The 15,285-nt window shown below is 45.0% G+C and overlaps 1 protein-coding gene across 3 annotated transcripts in view; it reads left to right on the forward strand.

Annotated features, from left to right (window-relative positions):
* The first annotated feature begins 8,636 nt into the window (after positions 1-8,636).
* ATG7 (autophagy related 7) overlaps positions 8,637-15,285 on the forward strand; it is a 183,134-nt gene continuing 176,485 nt past the window's right edge. For all 3 annotated transcript variants that reach the window (XR_014788511.1, XM_084839861.1, XM_084839860.1), the window contains exons 1-3: positions 8,637-9,070; positions 10,639-10,693; positions 14,470-14,587. Coding sequence is in view for 2 of the 3 variants with exons in the window: in XM_084839861.1 (XP_084695987.1) it covers positions 8,893-9,070; positions 10,639-10,693; positions 14,470-14,587 (351 nt within the window). In the remaining variant the exon portion in view is untranslated. The remainder of the gene's footprint in view (positions 9,071-10,638; positions 10,694-14,469; positions 14,588-15,285) is intronic.

The raw sequence follows: 15,285 nt of genomic DNA on the forward strand, positions 1-15,285 counted from the left end.
ATTTATCCAGCATAGTTAATAGGGAAAATTACAGTCAGCTTCTTTGGAAAACCAATGTAAATTGTTGTTCAGTCGTTCAGTCATGTCCGACTCTTCGTGACCCCATGGACCATAGCACGCCAGGCCTTCCTGTCCTGCACTCTCTCCTGGAGCGTGCTCAAGTCCATATTCATTGCATCGGTGATGCTATCTAGCCATCTCATCCTCTGCTGTCCCCTTCTCCATTTGCCTTCAGTCTTTCCCAGCATCAGGGTCTTTTCCAGAGAGTTTTCTCTTTGCATTAGGTGGCCAAAATATTTGAGCTTCAGCTTCAGTATCTGTCCTTCCAATGAGCACTCAAGGTTGATTTCCTTTAGGATTGACTGATTTGACCTCCTTGCAGTCCAGGGGACTCGTAAGAGTCTTCTCCAGCACCACAGTTCAAAAGCATCAATTAATTCAATTCTTTGGCACTCAGCCTTCCTTATAATGTAGTGAATCTTACTTTTCCCAAGTTTAGGCAAGTCTTTATGGTAATCCATTGTCAGATGATGCCATTGGCCATAAGTGATATCATCAGACCCCTCTGGTCCAGTGAGAATGCCTCTGGAGACCTGCTGAGATAGAAGAACTCCCACCCTACATTTTATTTTGTCCACCTCAGCTTTCATTTTTAGATATTATGTTACTGGAACTACATTCAAAAACTCCCCCAGAAAAGATAACTATTGTCAGATGCTGACCTCTTCTGCAACTTATGGGAAGTTCCTTTTTGCACTGACTGCTGCAAGAATCCAAGCTATAGCATTTCTAGTAACTGTGTTTGCAAATGTGATTTGTTGTATCATATATTTTTGAGCATGTTTGAATTTTTGCAAAGATCTTTGGCCATAAGCAATAAATGTTTGATTCACTTATTAATTTTCTATATGCAGCTTTGTGTCCGCCCTGGGAGAGAATAAAGGTGCAACCTCTCCAGATAGTCGCCACCCTCCGGAATCGGAGGCTGCCAACTATCCTATGCAGGGCAAGTAGAGCAGGGAGGGGATCCCCTCCTCCATGCTCTGGCCTCCCTGCATTTTGAGGAGGGGGAGGGAAGGGGGCTGGAGACCCAATAGGAAGCTGCATAAAGCAGCTTCCATGGTCTCCTCCCCTTCCCACGACCACCCCCTTTCCCCGTCTCTGCACTCAGTTTCTTAGCATGGAGAGAACCACGCTGGCTATGAGGGGGTGATGAGGACAGCATGGTTTCTGGGAACCGAGGTTGGAGTCCTGGCTCCGAATTTGGTTCCAAGAAACCGAACAATCCTAAGGCCTTCTAGACAGTGTCTAATGGCCATAGGATTGCTTCCTAAAACTGTCGGAGAGAGCAGTCCTATGTCCCCTAGACAGCATCTGGGGGAGATAGGATTTTTCAGTTTTCCAGCTCTGAGGTTGTAGACAATGCCACGAGCTTGGAGCTGGGAAACTGTGCTCCCCATCCCTCCCCTTCATAGCTGGGGTGGAGAGAACCACGGCTGCTGCCCCTCCATGCCTGTCTGTGCTTGTAACACGGAGCACAAACAGGGCAAAAAGGGGGCATTCCCAGGGGCGGGGAGGAGACCGTGGAAGCTGTTTTACACAGCTTCCTATACTGTCTCCAGCCCTGTTCCCGCTCCCTCCCCGAAATCCAGCCTCTAAGGAAAACAGCAGGGCAGCCACAGCACAGAAGGAATCCTCTCCTCCATGCTCCAGCTGCCCTGCATTGGATAGGTGGTTGCTTCTGACTTCAGAGGAAGTCGGAGGCAACCATCTATCTCAGTAGGATTGTGCCCTAAGAAATCTGGAGAAGTGCTCTGTCTGTAAATCTTAAAATTGCAGGTCTATGGTTACAATATTGTATTGTATGTACTTCCAGGTTAAAAGTACAATTAGAGTATCAATACATTTCCGTTCTCCTTGCAAATGATGATGTAAGTGAACTGGACTTATTAATCCAAATTTTAAATGCACATGAGTAGTTCCGAGTAATAATATATTGTAGATGAAACGTAGATGCCATTATTGGAGACTGCAGCGTATTTGTTTGAATCTGAAGCTCTGCATACAGCTTGAACCATTCTGAGAAACTATGGTTAGAGGCAGAAAGCAGCCATATTTAGGGCATTGTTTCTGCTTCAGAGCAGTTTAATAACAAATTATGAGATATGTGATGTCTTGAAAGAGTAAGACAGACTGGTATGGGAAACTAAACATATCAACTTATGGTTTGATACTATCAAGACTTAGCTCTGGACTGAAAAAAGATGAAAGACATTTCAGGATGGGTGCAGTAATCTTTAAAGCTATTGTTGAGGATCTGAAACCAATTCTGATTAGATCAGACAAAGAGATGTGAGGGGCATTTTCTGTTGAAAAAAGGTTGTAGTAATGGCGATTGCAGGATGGCCTCTGGAAACTTACTCATAATAGCACATACAGCATCTAAGGTGTTCAGCCTAGGAGTATCAACTTCTTGCTCAATTTTTCATAAGGTGGTCAAAGCCATAGTGGAAATCTACTCAAATGACATTATTCAACTTGGGAATGAAGAAACAGTTAAATAATTATTTCTTTCCAGAGGAATACCTCAGTATATAGGTCCTTTAGACAATAAACCTTTCTACATGAGGTATTTATGGTGTGCTCATGATTCCTCACTCATGGTAGTTTGCGAGTGCTTTACACATCGTCTTCCTCCAGGGCCTCTCCCATGCTTTGCAACCATTATAGCATTGGGTTTTTTTTCTAACGAGGAAAGTCTGATATTTCTGTGAATGGCAGCATGATGTATTTGCGCATGATATATTTGCGTAACTCTGCTATATCACAGCTCCACCTGGTGGTTGTATAACGGAATACATAGAAAGGCAGAGAAAGAAACTCCCTGGAAAAAAGCATGTGTAAAGGAGACAAGCGTAATCCCACAAAGGATCCAGAAGCAGAAGCCTCAGTAACATGGCGGGTTAAAAACCTCATGTAGAAAAGCCTAGTAGTCATATTTGCATACATTCTCCACCACTGACAGGGGAAGAGTTTAGATGCAGAAAAGGTTTTAATTCTATGCTGCTCCAATCACTAGTGAATAATAAAGAACATTTTCTTGACATATATGCAAGAATGCCTACTCACAGTCATGGTGCAGCTATTTTCAGAACAGCTCTATTTTTATTTTTATTTTTTTTAAGGGATATGGAACCTTTACCTCTGGCTTCCAGGTATTTGTGGAGGATATACCAGTGAAGCCAGTTAACATAGGATAGCAACTTTTCCATTGAAACCTTGTCTCATGTAAGCTTATAAGGCTGCAAGAACTCCATGCGAGGTGCGGGGGGGGGGATATTTAACCATTATACTAGCTATTTCAGGATGTCTGCTGAGCACACCTTCAGTGGGCTGAAAGTTATATGGAGATGTTTACAGATAGTCTTGAATGTGGAGGAAGATTTGATGCTGGATGTTATTGTAGCGTGCTGCATACTCCACAGTATTTGCCAAACCAAAGGTGACATACTTGCAGAAGATTCCATGAGCATACAGCCCCTTCCCCCCAAAGAGAAATGTGTGGAGGAATGTGTGGGTTATCCCACCTATGTCAGCAAATGTGGAATAATTACATTGGGTTCCCCGCCTCTGTTCCCTTTATAAAACTTTGAGACTTGGATCTATGGAACTCCCTGCCACAAGGTTCTCTCAACTATAAACATTTAACTGCTGCCACCAAAAGTCAGCCCTCTATTAGAAACCCAGCAACCTGATTCTTATGAATCCTATAGGAATGGGACTGATTCTACCACTACAGACAATATAAACAAAACTAAGATATTTATTAAGGAATTTTTTTTACAAATGTGAATAAATGGTCACTCTTTAAATAATATGTTAAGACTGCTTAAGGGTACAACCCTATGGAGATAGACGTCAGCCTCTGAACTTGGAGGCTGATGCCTATCCAATCCAATGCTCTCCTCCGTGCTCCGGTCACCCTGAATTTTCGGCTAGACACACGATTTTGCGCATCTAGTTGGGGACGTCAGAGCAGGAGTGCGGGGGAGGCTGCATGGTGCAAGGGAAGAGGCTTGTGTGGTCTCCTCCCTTCTGCTGGGAATGCCCCCTTTTCACCCTCTCTGCACTCCATCCCCAAATGCACAGAAGTAGCTGGCACGGAAAGAACCATGATGGCTACAAGGGGGCGGGGAGGGCAGTTTCTGGGAACTGAGCTTAGAGCCCTGGCTCTGAAGTCGGTTCCCAGAAACCAAAAAATCCTATGGCCCTCAGACATAGGATTGCTCCCTCCATATACTTAGGTTAAGGGCACAATCCTATGGGGATAAGCAGCCGCCTCCAAACATGGAGGCGACTGCCTATCCAATGCAGGGCAGGAGAAGCACAGAGGGGATCGTACCGGCATTTCCGCCTTCCCCATCCTGGAACGCCCCCCAGAACACCCCGTTTTGGCCGCTCCACACTCGACTTTGGAGTATGGGGCTGTTCCGCGCTGCCTAAAAGGCAGTGTGGAAGCGGGGAAAGGTTGGTTCTCTGGGAACCGACCTCGGAGTGCAGGCTCCGAGGTCGTTTCCTGGAAAACCAAATATCCTATGGCTGTCTAGCCGCTGACTAGTGGCCATGGGATTGCTCCCTAAATCGACTTGGTTACCATTCCTAATAAGTAAGAGAGTCTTCCCCAGCAAGCAAGCTTTGAATAGCTTTTCCTTCAGACCTGATTTCCTTAAACCTCCCAGCCAATCCCTCACAATTAGGAAAAGACGTTGTGCAGCAGTCTCTCTCTGCCTCCAGCTCTTCCTAATGCCTCTGGCTTGTAGCATGGTTCTGTTTCAGGGACTATTTATTTTATTTTATTTATTTATTTCAGTTCTATACCGCCCAATAGCCGAAGCTCTCTGGGCGGTTCACAAAAACTAAAACCAAACAACACACAATAAAACAATTTAAAATATATAGAACATTAAAACCACAATGACTATTGAGATCTATTGAGATCTATTGAGATCTGACCAGTCTGACTATTGTTCAGATCTCTGCCTAAAACCTGCTGGTGCTGGGTTCTGGTGCTGGGTTCTGGTGCTGGGTTCTGTTGCCTGCTGGAAGCTTCACCACAACCTCCTCGGCGACCAGCTCATTTCCAGACTGACTCAAAGGCTTTCCCCTCCCTGAGCTCTGGTCTGTTCAGTCACCAGCTGGGACCAGTGTTCAACTGTCTCTAACTTTTTCTTTAAATCCCCTGGCCAGAACCTCTGACTAATCACATCCCTCATGGAATTTTTAACTGCCAGTCACATTTCTTGATGACCTACTGACCATTCCAAACAAAGGTAGCCTCTCTCTCTCTCTCTCTCTCTCTCTCTCTCTCTTCACACCTGGCATTTATCCCACTACAAACTGCTCCTTTTGATTCCAGATCCTTTCCGGGATTCAGACTGGTCCTGTTTACAGGCATCTCTCATAGTGCTTCCCTCCACTCTATACCTTTTCGTGGCTGGGTGGAGCTGCATGGAAAAATCAGGACAGAAGGGGGCTGCTGGCCCCATGCCCCTCCCTTCCACTGATCATTGGTTCCTGTAACATGACTGATGGCTCTTCCCATCCCTCCACTCCTCCGCAGCAGGAGGGAAGTCTTTTCTTCTTTCTAGGGACTGGGATAGTGAGCTATGGGAGCTGGTCCCCTGCCCCGCTCCTTCTGATTTTGTGTGAGGGAGAGAGAGTCTTCTCGGTGGCATAGCCCAAGGTTGCTGGCGCCGCTTGCCCTTCTCTGCTAAATATGTCACTGTGTTATGGAATGAAATGCAGTACATTGCTTGCACTACTGAGTTCGAAGGGAATACCGATTTCCGGGTTCCCAACTATAGAAGTAAGAAATCCACAAACGGACTTGTATACAATCAATTTACCAAGCCATCCCTAGCAGCATTCCCCCCCACCGCCCCCAGGTGACTGCTTCACAGGGACACAACTACACACACACACACACACACACACACACACACACAAGAAAACCATTAAAAATGACCGTTTCAAGCTCTGCATGAATTTATTCAGGGGAGGAGAAAAGGCACTTTTAATACCCATTGAAATCCTCACTGTCAAGCCTTTATCCTGCATGGCTGAGAAGGGAGACTCCCCAATCCACCCTGGGAGGAAAAAAGCCCATCAATCTGGTGAGCAAAAGGGAGAAGAAGCAGTCAGTGAAGTCGATGGGAGGGGGACATTCCAAGTAAATGCATTGAAGGGGATGGAAGACCTTAAGAGTGCTACTCTAAGTAGACTTACAGTGCACTCCTATGCATGTCTACTCGGAAGCAAGCCACAAAGACTTCAAGGACACTTACTCCCAGGAAATGAAAGGGTCAGGAGTATTTATGAAGCCACAGCCTGAGTTCTACTTCACAATATGATCTACAAGTCAGTTCAGCAAAACTCCATCTTTTAATGTAGATTTTCTTCCTGTTGCAGTTAGAACTGACACTGGCCTCTAAACAGTTTGAGGATTGTAGCACTAAGCCACAAGGTTTGTGGAGAAAGAGAAGACATCCCTGTGCCTATTAAAAAAAAAAAAAAGTACAGCCTTACAGCCAATTAGTTTACTCAGAAGTAAGTGCTGCTGTGTTCAGGGGGATCTCACAGAAACATTTGGGATGGTTAACCGCTTTACAGTTCAAATGCCCATAGTGGAATGGGAGAGAGGCAAAAATGGTCACTGGAAGCCTGGTCAGTGACCTGCCCCCACCCTCCCACCAATTTGTTGTCATGACAGTGTTATTCAACATGGCCCCACAACACCCGCTAGCACACACCCACACCCTTCTCACACTTCCTTTTTCTCACCATAGGCTGTGAAGATTTCCAAGTACTGTATTATTGCTGCCCTACATTGATAGGGTTGTGGAAATATAGATTTTGAAGAATAAAGTACACAGCCAGATGGAAGTTATGCTTTGCACTACTGTAGTTGCAGGATGTTAATGGTCTTGGGGCAACCACAGTCTTGCTTTGTTCTACGTATGGTCTCATTTTCTTTACAGTGCAATCTATAGCACATTTACTTAAATATTAGTCCCATGGACTACAGTGGGACTTACTCCCAGCTAAGCTTACAGCCTTAGTACAGGGTTTCTCAGCAAGTGGATTGTTTTAACAGGGATCCCTGATATTGTTAAAGTGCATTATTAAAGATTCACTAAAGGTGCATCCCTATGCATATTTAGGCTGGGACATGCTGGGAGGTGTAGCATTTTTTTTTTGTCTAAACATGCATAGGATTATGCCCTAAGCCATTTTTATGGCCACTATGGCCTACCTGCTGTAGTAGCATGGTTTGAAGGAGTGCTTGCAAGAATGGAAGTACAGCTAAAGAGGCAAAACTCTTTTAAAAAATTGACTTGTTCTCATAGGAGCAGTACCACTCATCTGCAGAACTTCAGAGGAAAATGTTTATGGATCATCTTTCTGCAGCCCTCCCTTTTCTGGGTCCAGGCTCATACAGCAAGACTAGATGAATCTGAAGGTGAAAGGCAAGAAAATGATGGCTTCCTCTAGAGTCCGCTGCCCAAAGCAGCTATGTTATGCTTTATGATAAAGCCAGCCATTTTAACATGATCCTGACTTATATGACTGTTGTGAAGATATCTGAGAGATGTAATGTTTGACTTCTCTGAAATGTTAAATACTGTGACAAAAATAATTAAAAAATATGTTACCGGTGGACATGTTTTGATACTGGCCTGAAACAATCACTACCCCTGCCCACCTTAAAATAAAGGAAAGTAACCAAAACTCAATTCCCACAGTTACAGCCCCACGCCCATTTGCCACCCAGACCTTTCCCCAGCATTCCCCAACCCCAAGGAGAGGCTTCTCAGTGAACAGAAGATGCTAAGGTGGTTGGAAAATCCTGCTGCAGGAAAAGCATTCCCCTGACGTATGTTTTCAGCACCCTAAATTAGAAGAATAATTTGAGTTCAAAGTCTCCTTTAAGCAGTTTAGGGTGCAATCCTAGGCATGTTCGGACAGAGAAAAGGCCTACAACTCGCAGCATTCCCCAGCCTTGCTGGCTGGGGAATGCTGAGAGTTGTAGGCCTTTTCTCTGTCCGAACATGCCTAGGATTGTGCCCTTAAATATATTTGTTCCAGAGAGCGTGCGATCGAGCACTCATTTCAAAAATGAACATTCAATACATTTAGGGCTGCAATCACACACACTTTCCTAGGAGTAAGTCCCATTTAACGCAATAGAACTTACTTCTGAGTAGACGTGCATAGGATTTCGCTATGAATTGCCTTCATAGAGGTAAGCCATGCCTTCACTAAAAACAGAGACAATGAGAATTATGGTTTTAAGATGTTAATACCTATCATTGTGATAGCCACAGAAGTTTGTTTTCTTATTTATTCTTATTTATGTTATTTTCCTTCCAAGAAGTTAAAAAGGGTTAGGGATAAAACGAAGTCACCAAAGCTTTCTGCAGCTTTCTGCCACAAGCTCGGTAGGAAACAGTTTCAGGAAGTAAAACAGACCCAGCATACCCTGCCCTGTTGCCCGTAAAAGGGAATTACTTCAATGATGCCTTAAACAAGCGTCATTGAAGCCATTGCCGTTTACTGGCGGCAGCAGGAGCAGCAGCAGAGCGAACTGGTTAGTTCCTTTGCAAACGCGGAAGAGTTCCATTCCCCGCGCGTACAGCAGCTGGACGTGAGTAATCTACGCATGTACAGACTTTGTTGCTTTCGCAGATGGAGGTTTAACTTATACACATGTTGAGGGATGCCTGAGAAATCGTGAAGACTAGGTTCGCTCCCGGATTCAGTACACTTCATACGAGCAAGGAGTTGTCTTCTCTCATCACGTGTTGATTTCTACAGACCTGTGTCTGAATAAGAATGGCAAGCGAGGGCAGCGAAACGCGAACCCCGGCAGAGGGTGGACCTCCCAAGCTGCAGTTTGTTCCCTTCAGTAGTGCCTTGGATGCAGGCTTTTGGCATGAACTGACCCAGAAGAAACTCAATGAGTACAAGCTTGACGAGACTCCAAAAGCGATCAGAGGATATTACTATAATGGTATGTACATAGTAAACATTCCTCCTTTCCGGAGGGGTGTTGTTGTCTTAGAAATTATGTTTATGTGCAGTTCGAGAGCGCTGGCTTGTGTTTATGTAAAATCGATTAAGGGTGCAGTCCTATGCACGTTTAGACAGAAAAAAGTCCTATATCTCCAGCATCCCCCAGCCAGCATTGCTGGCTGGGGAATGCTGGGGGTTGTACAACTCCTTTTTTCTGCCTGAACATGCAAAGGATTGTGCTATAAGGGCCGGTTCTGGTGGTCCTGAAAATTCTTTAAAATTGGGTTGATAAAATAAGAGCCCAGTTTGAACTAATCACGGGATTGCTTCACTATATGATGTTTAGCCTAAACCTGTGTATGTTTACTTGGAAGTACCCTGAAGTTATTGTGCACAGGGCTATAGCTAAGTCTACACACTTAGATGGGAGTAAGCCCTGTGAATTCAGCCCTGTGAGACTTCCAATTCTGTCTTTCAGTGCAGGTTTCCTCAGGAGTATCTCCTCCACTGAGAAATTGTGCTTAGATATCTGTTGCTTTAGTTTGCAACAGGGTCTGGGTTTGCTTAACCCATTCACTTTCATGTGAATAGGTTCTGAAATCAGAGATAAAGGAAAAAGAATATGGACAGCCAGTGGTGAAATATTTATTTTTAAAAATCAAAGCAGTTTAAATAAGACATATAGCTCATAGTTCTAGGTAGCCATGACCTGCTTCTGAATGACCCCATCCCCAAGAACAGTTCAGTGGACCTGCGGCACGATAAACTTTATGAAGGTTGGAATACCTTAAGTAATAAATTATGAAGTTTATACATTATGAACTTCATGAAGGGTGGTATACCTCAAGTAATACATTAAAATTTATCTCAGTTCTTCTCTGGCCCATCACCTCTTCTGTAATCTGAGGAGCCCAGCTTGCTCCAGATAAAAGAAGCAGGTGGGTGTTGATCGTAAACATCCTTTCTGTGCTTTGCTGTTTGTTCCTGTCCCCCTGTCTTGAGCAACTGATATTTCCCCCACCATGGTAGATATGTGCTGAACAACTGCCCCCTCAAAAAGCAAATAAGAAAAATGACACCCCCTCTCAAAAAACTGCCTCTGTTGGGGCTACCTTCCTGCCTTGTAATGGCGTTGTGGGGGGGGAGGGGGGAGTGTTCCTTGTGCTACACAGAAGGGGGAAGTACATCCTTTTTATCACATGCAGTACTTAATGCTATGAAATGGGAACCAGTTATGAAACTGCCATGTGGGGAAAGAACATCTGGACTGCTTAGTCATTACTCAATAGTATGAGGGTGGGAGGAGCCGTGGTTTAGTGATAAGAACACCTGTTTTGCATGCAGAAGGTCTTAGGTTCATTCCCTGGCTTCTCCAGGTAGGGCTGGAAAAACCCCTGCCTGAGACCCCAGAGAGCTGCTTCTAGTCAGTGTCAACCATACCACTGGGCTAGAAGTCAGCTTCCCAGGACTGTGTATTAGATTATTAACAATGTTGCTTCCTTGATGTATCATCTGGACATGCTCTCAGCTATCGCTATTCTCAAGATCCCCTTTTTTTCCTTCTAGGAGATCCTGCTGGTATGCCAGCTCGCTTGACGCTGGAGTTCAGTGCTTTTGATATGTAAGTAACTTAAGCAGTTTCCTGCCTGTCATAAGTGGGTTGGCGATGTGTGCAGCTACCATGGCTTGGCATTCTGCTATGTAGGCTGCATGCGAAGGCTTCTGGTGGTAAAGGGGTACTAGCCTTTTTAAGTAATGTACAGCTCATGTAGTATGTGGCTCTGTGCGCAAACTGCATGCTGGCTGTTTGAGACCCAAATACCTGAAGGAGCACCTGTTCCCTTTCATCCTGTCTGTTCTTTAAGATCTTCGGCCCAGGCCCTTCTCTATGTATCTCTTCTGTCAGAGGTATGAAGGCCATGGGCCACGTCCAAGAAACCCCCCTCCCTCGCACAACAGTTATGGAATGCCTTCCCCAAAGAGATGTGCCTGGTACCAACACTGGTATCATTTAGGTTCCAGGCAAAATACATTTTTATGACCATGCATTTTATTATTAGCTTTTATTGATATAATTGAGCAACTATACATCTGCTTTAAAGTCTTATAAGTTTTCTGGCTTTGTGAGTTTTTGTATTTGTGTTACGCTGTACACAGCCCTGATTTCTGATACGATGAAGGGTGGTATAGAACTTTTAAATTGATAAATCTTCTGGGTTCATGTGTAGATCTCTCATTGTGATATAGGCAGAGCCACTGAGGAGCTCGCTCAGGGTCAGGTTACTACTGGCTTCAGGCATACAGATTGGCAAATAGCAAGGCTGATACCGTGGTTTCTGTCTAGATCAACATGACACCATGGCCCCATTCACCAGGATTGGGAGTGAAAACTAGCTTACTGTGAATGAGCTGTGCGCTGTGCTTGTTCCTTTGTGGTGCCTCCCACTAGTGCAGGTGGATAAACAAACCAGATGTGGTTTGATTCATGTATCGGCTCAAGCCGGGATCCAGGCTTGTTGCTCCCAAACAAGCCAGGTTTTGTAAGCTAAAGTATGGCTTGTTTGAGATCCTAGGTTTGGATATGATGTGAAGCAAACCTCTTCAGATGTGTTTGTGGCTTGCGCTCATGGGAGGACCCAAGTGGGAGGGAAGAAGCAAACAAAAGCACACAGCTCATTCCTGGTAAGCAATCCTGCTAATTCATTAGCAGTCCTGGTTTACCGTTCTGGGCAAACACAGCCAATACGTGGCACAATCATTAATGTAGCTTCTCTCCCCGTCCCCCCTACCCCCCCAGCTTGGTGAGAAAAAAAATGGGTGCCTTTTCTGTGTTTCAGTGGTGCAGATTAGTGGCTAGAGTCAAGTATAAAGTACTAGTGTAGTTTTAGTGCTGGTAAAGGAATACCACCATAAGCTATAAAAACATTGGCTTGTTTTTAGAGTGCTGTCCGTGAAGGTGTTGGCACTATCTAATTTCTGAAAAGGCGGGTTCCAGTGCTCAGACCTTCATGGGATACCTCTATCTGCCTTAGAAGAACGCTCTGTTCTTTCATGCTGAGTGTGTGCAAATAAGCTGAAGTTATCCATTGGACACAGAGAAAAAGTACTATGTACATACTCGGGCTTGTATCCAATTATGTCTCTGTGCTAGCGGAAGACCCTTCTGCTCACAAGGCATAGCACCATATATGCATCGATCTCTGCAACCGACTACAGCCCTCTGTGCCCTGAAAAGCTGCTCTGGCGATTGGGGGATCCTCCAGAACAGTATGAGATATGGCACAGAGGGCTGCAGTCCATGGGGGGCATTGGTGAAGATTAAATATCCTGCCTTGCACAAGCATAACCATTTCCCACTAGTACAAAGCCACCATTGGGTACAACCTTCAAATGTACTTGTCTTTATTCAAATCTGTTTCTTTAAAGAAGGGGTTTGGGCAAAGATAGGAGGACTTCTACTAAACTGACAGTGGTTAAAGGCAAAGAGGTGGAATTATAACAACAGCCTAATAGAACTTGCAACAGATGTCCCCGCACTACTTTCATCACTGATGTGTTTTATTAGCTATAGAAATATTGGTGGAGGAAGCAAGCCTATGTCCCCTAGACAGAGTTGGGGTGTGTGTGTGTGTGTGTAGGATATTTTGGATTCCTGGATTTGAACTCAGAGACAGTGCTCTAACTTCAGAGCCAGGAATCCAAGCTCCCACCCTCTGCCCCCTCCCCTTTGCCTGCTTGGAGAGAACCGTGCTGACTGCCTCTCCAAGGTTGCAAAAGCAACCTCGGAGAGGAAGGAAAGGGGGGCTGCTGGTGGGTGGGGACAAGGCTGGATAGGCCAGTTTACACCGTATCCCCAGGCCTCCCCAGTCTCCTTCCCTCCCACTCTGCAGAGTCCCAGCTAGATAGGCAAAAAAGCCTGTCTAGCCAAACTGCAGAGTGGGAAGAACGTGGAAGTGAAGATCGCTCTGCTGTTCCTCCCACTCTGCATTGGATGGCTGTAAGCCTCTGAGTTCAGAGGCTTCTGGCCATCCCAATAGGATTGTGCCCTAAGAGTGCAAAACTTCATTTGTTTAGACAGAAATAAGTCCTATAACTCCCAGTTTCCCCCCAGTCAGCCATGCTGCCTGGAAGGTGCTGATAGATAGAGGACTGACTTCTGTCTAAACATCGCAGGATTGCACCCTGTGTCCTCTCCATATGCTGTTGAAATAGAAATTATTTCAAGGATTATGGAATGAAAATTAACAACCATTATCTGGCAGGTCATGAGAAGTTCTTATTCTTGGCTCTTGATGGAGATGGAGGGAAAAAAAGACCCTACATAATTTACTTTTAGGGTATATTCTAACTGTTCAGGGAAGGAAACTAGTGATAGTAGTTTGCAGAGGGAAATGACAGGCCAGCTTAGTCGATAACATTTAGTGACCTGAGGACATCAAGAACTAGGAAGAGAGGTTTAGGAGAGGCAGGGTGAGGCGAGTCCCAGAGAGGTAGGGAAGCTAAGGGGCAGAGACTCAAAAGGCATGGAGTTAGAAGGAAAGGGACAGACTAGGCACCGGGCTGAAAGATACGGGCACAGGGAGCTCAGGAGAGGAGAAGCTAAATGAGTAATGCAGCTGTGGGAGAAGGAAAAAAATTGCTAAAGAGTCTAATATGGTCAATAAGAAAACAGCATGGAGGGAGAGCTGAGTGTTTGACAAGCAGTATGGAGTTCCAGAAATATTACTGTTTGGATTTTGTGACTTCTAGCAGATTAACATGACTGCTCAGTTGTTTGTTTTGTAGGCATGTTGTTTTTGAGAAAACACGGTCAGCTTTGAAACGTGTCTTTCAGATGTGGTTTTTTTAGAGCCCCATCCCTACTGTGCAAAGAGGGCACACTTGTGAAAGAGGAGCCGTAGGCCTATTCCTCTGTTGGACATCTTTTGACACACCAGCTGGTTGTTCTGCAAAACTGAATAATAATGCTCCTAGTCCGAGCGATGTGTATTTGGCTTTTGGCTGGGATGTGCCTTATTCAGCTTCCTATTCTTCTCCTATAGCTATTTCTTCATTGGCTGTCTAATGCCACATCTGTCCCTTTGGCCTGTACGGCTGAGGTCTGTGCAAAGAAATGCTAGCTGTATTGAAATTGTGCTGCTTTCTGAACTAGGAATTAGAAGGCCTGGCGTGCTATGGTCCATGGGGTCACGAAGAGTCGGACACGACGTAACGACTGAACAACAACATAGACAGACTTGCATAACTGATTAAAATATCCAGCTTTTCATAGTTTATTTTCAGGTTTTGGGGGTGGGTGGGAAGTGGGAAATGTGCAGAGCACCAACAAAGCTTTGCTTTGTTAACAGTGTAGCCAGTACTGGCATACAGTTCCAAGAGCGCTTGTCTCTTCCTCAGGAATGCCCCAACGCCGGCACGTTGCTGTCCTGCTATCGGAACGTTGTATAATACTAATACCTTGGAAGCATTCAAATCGTGTGACAAGAAGTTTCTTCTCGAGCAAGCAGCAAAAGAGGTAAGATGAAAATGTGAATGCATTTCCCGAAATCCAGAGCCTAGATTAGAAATGGCTTTTACAAATGGTTTGAGACCACTGGAGAAACTATCTCAGCCTGGCTTGCGATTGTATTTCTGTTTTGAGAAGCCATTTACAGTGCTATCCTGTGTCTGCTTATTTTGAAGTAAGTCCCATGGAAACTTACTTCCAAGTAAGTGTACATAGGAGTTCAGGCTTCTATTTTTCAGGCTTACTTCAGGAGAAGAGGATTTAGGAGGCTTCCGAACTCAGAGGCTTCCAATTATCCAGTGCAGGGCAGGAGGGGTGGCAGAGACAATCTTCACCTCCCTGTTTTCCCATCCTGCATTTTTTGCTAGATGGGCTTTTTTGCCCAACTAGCAATGGCGCTTCAGAGGGGGAAGAAAGCTAGAGAGGCTTCAGGATAACTCATACCCTGGCCCTCCAGTCTCCTCCTCTCCCCACCCACCAAAATGTCCCCTTTTCCCGGAAACCCTCATATCCTATGGCTGTTTAGCCGCTGTCTAGTGGCCATTGGATTGCTCCCTCCAGTGCCATATACTGCCACAAAGTATTATGTCATCTGACATTGCTTGGGAGGGCCCATTTCAGTGCTGTCGAAAGAATAAGCAAAAGAAGTGAGGACACTGAAGTGAGAAACCTTGAAACAAATGGCTTGCATTTTTTTTATTTTGCTT

Source organism: Heloderma suspectum, chromosome 2 (assembly GCF_057233095.1).
Source record: "Heloderma suspectum isolate Gila_16-S chromosome 2, 16-S_ref, whole genome shotgun sequence".
In the NCBI taxonomy this organism is placed as follows: domain Eukaryota; kingdom Metazoa; phylum Chordata; class Lepidosauria; order Squamata; family Helodermatidae; genus Heloderma; species Heloderma suspectum.